The 9,587-nt window shown below is 39.8% G+C and overlaps 1 protein-coding gene across 1 annotated transcript; it reads left to right on the top strand.

Moving 5' to 3' along the window:
- The first annotated feature begins 444 nt into the window (after positions 1-444).
- On the top strand, positions 445-3,028 carry LOC148138187 (putative G protein-coupled receptor 139). The gene is made up of 2 exons (XM_087981874.1): positions 445-514; positions 2,118-3,028. Exons 1-2 carry the CDS (start codon positions 445-447, stop codon positions 3,026-3,028), a joined length of 981 nt encoding a protein of 326 aa, XP_087838000.1.
- Positions 3,029-9,587: the final 6,559 nt, after the last annotated feature.

The following is a 9,587-nucleotide window of genomic DNA, read 5'->3' as shown; positions in this document are numbered from 1 at the left end:
TGCTCTCCCATTTTACGATGCACCGAAGTCCCATTTGCACCACCACAGCAACGAATTTCAATGTTATAAATAAAGGTAAATAATCTGTCAAAGTAGGATTTATTCTGGAATTTGCCTTGTGTTGACATTTGCTATGGTATTAACAGTTTCAAAGGTTTAAAGATATTGACATCCCATAAATTCCTTCTGTAACGCGTTTAAACACTTTAACCACTCTATCTCACATACTCAGCTTCTTTTTTCACTCAAGCACGATCTGTTCCATTAGTTGCTATTGCGGGAAGATAGCTGCATGAATGGGTTTCCCTCCAGTAAGGGTTGTACAAAGTACAAATGATGATCAGAAATAATTGTGTCTCCAGTGGCGAACATCAGATAGAAATAGGTACACCGTTTTCCTTATTTCAGAAGCCAGAAGAAAGCAATTCAGTATTCTGATTGAAAATGCATGCTCCTGCAAAATCGCTAATATTTTTAATGTATTACTCTGCCCTTGCAGCTTTCGGAGTACCAGGTAAGTTACGAGAATACAGAATATTTGACATATTAATGTTTAAACCTGTGTTCGCAAAAAGAAATTCTCAGTTGTTTGATAAACTTGTAAATTAATCATTGGAACATTGTAATAAGTTTACATCTTTTTGTTGTTCATGCATTCAAAAAGAAAGTAGCTCATGGCAATCAATGGTATTCATTCTCGTTTCGAAGGATCTGCTTACAATCCCAATCTGGTTCCCTCAGATATTTAGTACAGTTCTATTCGCACTCATATCTCTTTTTGTATTTCACTCGATTCCTTTATGAGCACTTTTTATCTCTAGACTTTGTTTTGTAAATTTTTGTGAGATATATGTCAGTATGCATTACCTAGCCCCCCGATTGCCTTCATGTATTAAGTTGAAAGTTTAAATCAGTGCAGTTCATTTTATGATACACACCAAAATCTTATGAGGGAAGGAGTTACAGAATATTGACATGGCAGCCCTGAAGGACAGGTAATATGTTTCCAAGTCTGGGTGAAGATTAGCTTGCAGTGGACCTTACAGGTGCCATTTTTCCCAGTGATATGCTGTCTTTGCTATTCTTTCGGGTAGTGGTCAGGATTTAGAGGATTCTCTCACAGCAGTCCTTGTGAATTTCTGCAGTGCGTATGCTCTACTTACAGACATGCTCTATATTCTATTACTCTATACATCTAAGCTGAAAAATGCGTTGCTGGAGAAGCGCAGCAGGTCAGGCAGCATCCAAGCAGCAGGAGAATCGACGTTTCGGGCACAAACCCTTCTTCAGGAATCATGCCCGAAACGTCAATTCTCCTGCTCCTTGGATGCTGCCTGACTTGCTGCACATTTCCAGTAACACATTTTTCAGCTCTGATCTCCAGCATCTGCAGTCCTCATTTTCTCCTACTCAAAACATCAAGTCAACGTTGCATTGCACATGTCTGCCTTGCAGAAAATGTGCAAGTATTGGAATTTATCGAATCAGCTCCTCAAGCATGCACAATATTGTTTCTTTTCAGCTGGCAATTCCGTGGCACTTTTGTGGCACGAGCATTTGCCACATACCAGTCCTAAAGCAAATCTATGTGTTTTAGAATCTGATGAGCTGTAGATGACATTGAACTTTGGGCATTCATAATGTCCCAATTCTGGCGTTAAGTTGGTGGAAAGAACGTTTACCTCTGAGCCGAAGAGGTGAGTTTCTTGTTTCTAAGTCTGTTGTTATTGTTTACTATGATCAGATATGACTCAAACTGTTTTCTGTAACCATTGTAGCATCGTTACTCTGTCTACTTGGATCTGAAATGGAGTTCAATTCCTTAGGTTTGTATCTCATAGAAAGTTTCAAAACATAAAGTCCCTGAAATAGTTCGCATCCTGGGCTCAATTATTATTTGTGACAGACATTCTTGGCAAGAAACCTTTAAAATTGCATGAATAAAAGACGTATTTTCATGTTTAAATCCAGCATAAAGAGACCAAATTTTGTTATATCGCTTCGCCGAATTAACAGTGTCATTTTTTCTATTTCCTCTGTCTGCCTGTATGACGCTGTCTCTGATTGTATGACTGTCCCGCTCACACTCATTTTCTTTGGCACTTTGTCTCTTACAGCCAATTTGGTGACGATAGTGTTACTTTCCCGAGGAAGATGTGGCCTTTCAGGATGCATCACCCGATACCTTGTATCTATGGCAGCAATGGATCTCCTTGTTATTGTCGTTGCAGTGATTTTAAGTCGGCTTTTGGAAATTTATTTTCCAGCTAGTTTACTGAATACCACAACAGGATGCCGTCTGATAATTCTTCTCATCTACTGTTCCCGAAACTGCTCTGTCTGGTTGACTGTTGCTTTCACCTTTGATCGGTTCGTAACCATTTGCTACCAGAAGCTGAAAACGAGATACTGCACAGAAAAAGTAGCATCTTTAGTTATAGGAATAGTGTGTTTGCTGTGCTGTTTGATAAACATTCCATTTTGTTTCAGACATGAGCCCTTATATGTAATTGATAAAATAGGCTGGTGCTGCACCATAAAAGATGTCTATTACACTTCAGTTGCAAGGAGATTGTTTGAAACGTTTGACCGCATTCAAACACCATGCCTCCCTTTTCTCCTTATTTTGCTGTTTAATGCAGTAACTGTCAGACACATTATAGTTGCCATGAGAGCCCGCAGGAGACTCCGATCCACCAGCAATGAAATGAGTAAACATGACACAGAAATGGAGAGCAGGAGAAAGTCAATCGTTTTATTATTTGCCATTTCAGGCAGTTTCCTCCTTTTATGGATGTTGTACATTTTACATTTTCTACGTGTGCAAATTTCAGGTGGCAGCTATTCGATCGGTTCCAATCTCAATGACACAAAATTTATTCTGCAGGAAAGCGCATATATGCTACAACTCTTAAGTTCATGCACAAATACGTGTATTTATGCAGTGGCACAGACGAAATTCAGAGGTCAATTGAAAGATGCTTTCACATACTTATTTAAGGTTATTACAAAATGTAATAAACAGTGATTGCAGCTGAATAACTTGATGTGACTGTAACACTTCAATGAACCCACAGACAGCACCATAAATCTGTAGCGCAGCAACTATGACATGTGTATCATCACGATGCCCAGGCTTGTTAATTTATACCAATTACAGACAAATCAACCTACTGCGTTAAATCTACGTGGCAGCCAATTGTGAAGAAATTGTTTCTCAACATTTAGTCTCTGCTCCCTGGCCCAAAACATCACGACAAGGAGATTTCCTTTTGAAACGGAATTGATTGACGCCTGTTTAAATTCTGAATGAGAGGATACTCTTTTGTCTCTGTCATAACTAGTGACCAACAGTAGGTGGTTTTTTTGCTAAATTGCGTAAATGCACATTTGCTCACCAAGATTGCTTCTTTAAAAAAACGTCAGAAATAAAACAAAAGCTTACTGTTCTGTCTTGATATTCTTGGGGCTTCATGTCAAAGAAACTAAAGAGAAACTGTTCGCATTATAACTCGTATGCACGCATCTGTCAAGCAACATGTGTTAAGGTCGACATTAAAATTCCAATTAATGCAATATTCGCTAATAATAAAAAATAAATTCCAGGCATTGAGACATTTTCTCATTTTCCCCTTATTATATGGAGGTGCCCGTGGTAGAGTCTAGTGAACAAAGTCAAAAACCACGTGACACCGCGTTATGGAAAGCACAAGCAATTACATAAATACACATGCGCACACATAAAACGTCAGAAAAAGAAAATAACTTTAAGATTCTATCTTTACTTTATTGAGGCTTAATATGTGTGAAATACGAGAGAAAATGATCGACATATACGTCGTGCGCACATATCTGCCAAGTGTCATGCTAAGGTCGATATTAAAGATCCATTGATAGAACATTCGCTAATAATAATAAACAAATTAACATTTCCAGTTCCCGAGACATTTTCTCATTTTCCCCTTAATATGTGGAGATGCTGGTGGTGGACTTTGGTGGACCAAGCCAAATATCACATGACACAGGGTTATAGTCCAACTGGTTTATTTAAAACCCTAAGCTTTGGGAGCTAAATGTCTGAGGAAGGAGTGGGAGCTCTGAAAGCTTGCAATTTCAAATAATCCGGTTGGACGAAAACCCGGTGTCTAAGGATATTTGACTTTCCCTTTAATAACCATTAGTCAGCTGTGTCACCGAAAATTAATTATGTTTTGGAATTTACGCAGCCAACAAAAAGAGTAAAAATGTGCAACATTTCCCAATCCATTAATGTCATCAGGAGCTTAGACACATTTCAAATACTTGTTTGGCAACATTTGTTCAGCAGGAGGAGAAACCCTCGTAGGTTTCTTGACATGAAGTGAGGTGTTGTCTCGAATACACTGAAAGCTTTCTCTCACCATCGTATTTTTTCAAAAACTCTTCCGACAGATACGATGGCAAAGTACAGAACTATTTGTATTACCTTACCTTCTAACTCAATGAGGCTGTGATATTTGCACTTCGTGGACTCCAATCGATTGCAGCAGTCCATTTCTTCAATTTTGGAGGTTTTGAATTGAGGAAGGGTTTGGGAAGTCCAAAGTAATAATATAAAACAGCTGACTGTAGCTGCTGGTGGTCAAACAACACAGTCCAAGTTTATGAAAACAGAAAATCCACAGGGTAGTGTCATAGAGTCATAGAGATGTACAGCATGGAAACAACCCCTTCGGTCCAATCTGTCCTTGCCGACCAGATATCCCAACCCAATCTAGTCCCACCTGACAGCACCCGGCCCATATCACTCCAAAACCTTCCTATTCATATACCCATCCAAATGCCTCTTATCGAAACATATTTAGATGTAATGAATGATCGTCCTTCCATTAAAGTAGGAATCGTTGCTTCTAGCTACACAACGTGACAGCCAAAGTGGTTGCACTTGCTAGAAAAAAGTTGATAATCGAGAGTACAAGAGCGGCGGAGTAGGATACTCCAACGGGAGCTCCTCTGCTCTTTTCTGTTCCCTTCTTTTGTTTCTCCCCATTTTTTCCCTTTGGGTCTCTGGGCGGCTCTCAGCCTGCCTTAGCAGCCTGGTATCTCAGCAGGCCATGGCGGTCCCTGCCTGCTCTGTCAGTGGTTCATAGTGGTCCTAGCCTCGTCGCTCATCAGCTCATGGTGGTCCCGGCTTCGTCTCCCAGCGGCTTAAGGGGGTCCCAGCTTTCTCTCTCAGCAGCTCATGGCGGTCTTAACCTGTGGTTTTAGGGGCTCACGGAAGTTCCAGCCTGTTGTCTCGGCGGCTCATAGCGTTCCCAGCCTATTATCAGCGGTTCATGGCGTCTCTCAGCCTGGAGTTTGGGCGGCTCATAGCTGGGTGGTTTTCAGTGGCTCATGGTTACTCTCAGCCTGGTCTCTCGGCAGAATATCAGCTGATCTCTAAGCGGTTTATGGCAGTATCTTTTCTGCAGTTTCAGTAGCAGTGACGGTTATGTGTCGGGTTGGTGTTGAGGACAGACAGCTGATCGAGATAAGCGCAGGAGTCATCAAAGACTGTTGAACGTTCAACTTATTCCTTTATCATTCTCGTTGAAACTAGGATTTTTTAATTTAAACTATTGTCGATTCCTTCACCTTTCTTATGTTCTATGAAGTAATACTTAGCTGTTTAATTATTGTTTCTCTTACTACTTTTTTACCTGAGTTTCCTTTTTTGATTCATGGTAATTGGTAACGAAAATGGCGTCATTGTTACAACATGAGATAATTTTCACGGTTACCCTGTAATTCTATGCTTGATTACAAGTGATATCAATATCTAAAAAGATGAAATGTTCAGCACGAATTAGAACATGAATCGTTTGCAACTGTAAGTATGACATGCTCTTTCAAGATTCGAAGACTTATTTAAGTTTTGTCAGTGAAATTGCACTTAAAGTGAGGGCAATACTCACAGCCCACGGTAGTACTGATTCAAAATTTGTTCATTCAAAAAAAGCGTCATCAGAATTTCGGTCATGGAATCAAAGGGCATCAGGACAGGCAGGATAGTGGAGTTGTCACTACAGCCAAATCATCCCAGATCTTATCAAATTCGGGAATTGGTGCAGTGGGCCAGACAACTTACATCTTTTTTTTTTCAACTCATCCAGTTGCATTTTATTCTGAGTAGTTTTACAAATAAAAAAAAGGTAATTTTCCCAAATGTGCCGGAGTTAGATATTGGGAAAATCAACAATCTTTCATTCAAAATTGCCACCTATTCACAAACAATGGATTGAAATGTTGTTGGGGTGTCTGGAATTGTGGGTTTGACATTATAATGAATCAGCAATGATTTTACCGAAAGACAGTGCAAGCTAGAGTTACGTTGCTTCCAACTCCCTCATAGCCATTTGTTTGTGAATCATTTTATCTTATTTTATCCTAACAAGTGGTCTCCCTCTTTCTAATTTATTAATGGATTCAATGCACACATCTTTTCCCTGTTTCTCAACAAGTTATTTGTTCTACCGGCTTTTATTTATTTATTGTTCCACAGTACATTGGCTGGAGACAAGTGGGAGTCACTCCTCTGAACTGAGAGTAATCTAGTGCACTGGTGTCAGCTATATAGGGTTGTGACCAGGGAACAGTTCAAAAGCAGAGTTCACCATCAGAAATGCCGAGGTAAAAGAAAAAGTGAAGGTGAGTGTAGAGATCAAATCAAAATAGAATTGGAGGGAGAAATAAAGCACTCCACATCTCGCTGTTCACTCTTCTCATTGCAGTGAGGACATTGCATTCTCCTTGTACAAGGACTCCCCCTCCCGGCATTTATCGATAATTGAGAAAGTATGATTGCTGCCATTCGATATAATTTATCGCCATCTAATTGGAATTTCGAATGGCTTTTAAAATTTGGATATGGTTCATTGCGAGTCTCGGTATTCATGTTCCGAACTCATTATTCTCTCAAACAGCAACAACAGGAAAATATTTGATGCTCAACACAAATAAACTACAGAGCAAAATACTTTTTAACCATATAATCAAAAACTCCCAGAGCCTATCGGCACAAAGTAATTTCAAAGGAAAGTTTTCTCTTCTTTCTTCCCATTAGAACATTCAGGGTTGACACAGCTCATGGGGTCGTACTGATAAAACAAATCCCTATAATGTGTCCAAAAACAAAACTTTCCTATTTCAAATATAAAATTTGTTTATACACAATGTATAATTATATCCACACTGTCCCACCGAAAAATGCCAGCGTTTGTTCAGAATAAACAATAACACAATGAAAAACTTCATAGAATGCTGCAATATAGAAGAAGGTCAAATAAACGCTCATGTCTAATTCAGCTCTCGAATTACCTATCCAGATAGTGACAATATCCAGTCTTATCTCTGTATTCGTCTAACGTCAATATGCTATTACAAGTTAAGATCAGGTTATCGGGTAATTGCAATTACTCGAGTAATTATCGAGTAATTCCGTCTCTCGTTGGAGAGAGGGAAGACTCAGGTGTCAAATCGCAAAGAGTGAGAGGTAAGATTGATATGCAGGAAATATCAAATAAACATTTGTTATGGCACTATTGTTGCGATTAATCTCAACGTTTATTAGCTCTAAATGCAGAGAGCAACTTTTATTCTTTCCGTATGACTTCAAAAATTGAGAACAAGACGTGTGAGAGTAACCAGTTGATATATTTGCTTAGGTATCTCTATCAATGCTGCGTTGTTTACAGGTAGATGTTTGTTTTATTTATTTCATTCAAATGTCTAATCTCGGACTTCTATTTCTGGATTCATACTGATGATACCTCATTGGTTTCACGGAAAGTTAAGAAGCAACAACAGCGGAAAAATACAGACTGAGTTCCATTGGAAACAAGGATTATTTAAAGAATATTGATGGAAGTTCTAAATAAGAAGACACTTCTGGAGCATTACTCGCAAGAGATGTTCCAAATGTTGCTAAGTTCAAAATTCGATTTTGCATGTGCGGTGGACAGTATCAATGAAGCATCTCAAACGACGTGAATATTCCACTGAATGGCAATTTGATTGAGTTTTTAATGGACTGAAGTAAAAGAAATCTCAGACTTTTAAATGCACCCATGTTTACATTTTATAATATGAATGTTTTCAAACTCTTGCGTTTCTAATAATGCTTCTAAGATTGGATTAGATTACTTACAGTGTGGAAACAGGCCCTTCGGCCCAACAAGTCCACACCGACCCGCCGAAGCACACCCACCCAGACCCATTCCCCTATACCTAACACTACGGGCAATTTAGCGTGGGCAATTCACTTAACCTGCACATTTTTGGACTGTGGGAGGAAACCGGAGCACCTGGAAAAAACCCACGCAGACACGGGGAGAATGTGCAAACTCCACACAGTCAGTCACCTGAGTCGGGAATTGAACCCAGGTCTCTGGCGCTGTGAGGCAGCAGTGCTAAGCACTGTGCCACCGTGCCACCCACGGTGAACGGTGCAAAATGTGTGACAATGCTACTCCTTTAACATGTTTATGTTGCCCTTGTATTTTTTTCAGCCGGTCGTAAAGACACACGTTCCGAAATGTCTGGAGATGATCTACTTGAAAAGCTTTCAAGTTCCAAACAAAGCACTTGTACAATGAAAGGGGAGTGGCCAGTTCTACCAGATAAACCTTTCTGTGGTTTGATTTCGTTTTGCCAAGCAGTACGTTGTGAAGCTGCTGGACGCAAAGAAACAGGACCATGCTGATGTTCCCTGTCTTTGACATCTCTCCTGCAAGACGTGTTTTGATTTTTCCTTTTTTTGCTATTGGATGTTTACGGAGATCTTTGCAAGTATTTGGGAAAGCATCATTAAGTCGGATAACCTGTTGGGTTCTCGAATAGCTTACTTCTATATTCTGTACTCTTTTGTTCGTGTTTCATTCTGAAAACTTGCAAATGACTTCCGTTTGGTGTAAAACTGAGTGGATTGGTCAGCTGCATACTCTTGCAATATTCACTTAACGTCTGCTTACTACAACTAGGAAGGTTAAGGTCGGGGCTATTTTCTTGAAGTGCTTCGACGGGCTCTGGCCTGGTCCAAAATACGCGCCTTTTGTTGCGTTCTATACAACTGCACTAATGTTAAAGACACAGCAGGTAAAGTACATAAAGCAAGCTTCCACTACCAGTTGTTACAAACTATCACATAAAATATTATGTCGGTTGGAGAATGAATACTGTCCTAAAGTACTGGAGAGAATTCAAGTTCTTTTTGTAAAAAATGATAATTCGCAGCATTCTCGTTCAGCCAAAGATCAACAAAGAAATGCATCTGGCCCACTGTCGTAAAATACAAACCAATGTGGTGAGTATGATTTTCATTTTATTTCAGGATTATTACCAAACACTTCTGCCACCTCCAGCGGGATGCCACCACCAGACATATACTTCGTTCTCTCTTGTCAGCCTTCCACAAGAAACATTCCCTCTAGCAAACCCTGGTCTACTTCTCATTCACTCCCAATACCACCCTCCACCATGTTGTGACATCTTCGCCTGCAACCACAGGGGATGTAATGCTTTCCCGATTACTTGCACCCTCCTCAGTATCTATGGGCCCGAACATACCTTCC

This window comes from Chiloscyllium plagiosum, unplaced genomic scaffold (genome assembly GCF_037043375.1).
Source record: "Chiloscyllium plagiosum isolate Xiang-an unplaced genomic scaffold, Cpla_swu_hap1 HiC_scaffold_41, whole genome shotgun sequence".
Lineage (NCBI taxonomy): Eukaryota > Metazoa > Chordata > Chondrichthyes > Orectolobiformes > Hemiscylliidae > Chiloscyllium > Chiloscyllium plagiosum.
This window is presented reverse-complemented; position numbering and strand designations above follow the sequence as displayed.

What these genes read in the sequence shown, in the direction of transcription:
- LOC148138187 (XM_087981874.1), top strand. Translation starts at nt 445, where the DNA reads ATGCATGCTCCTGCAAAATCGCTAATATTTTTAATGTATTACTCTGCC. An exon ending in TGCAGCTTTCGGAGTACCAG is followed by an intron (nt 515 to 2,117) that starts GTAAGTTACGAG and finishes TGTCTCTTACAG; the next exon opens with CCAATTTGGTGACGATAGTG.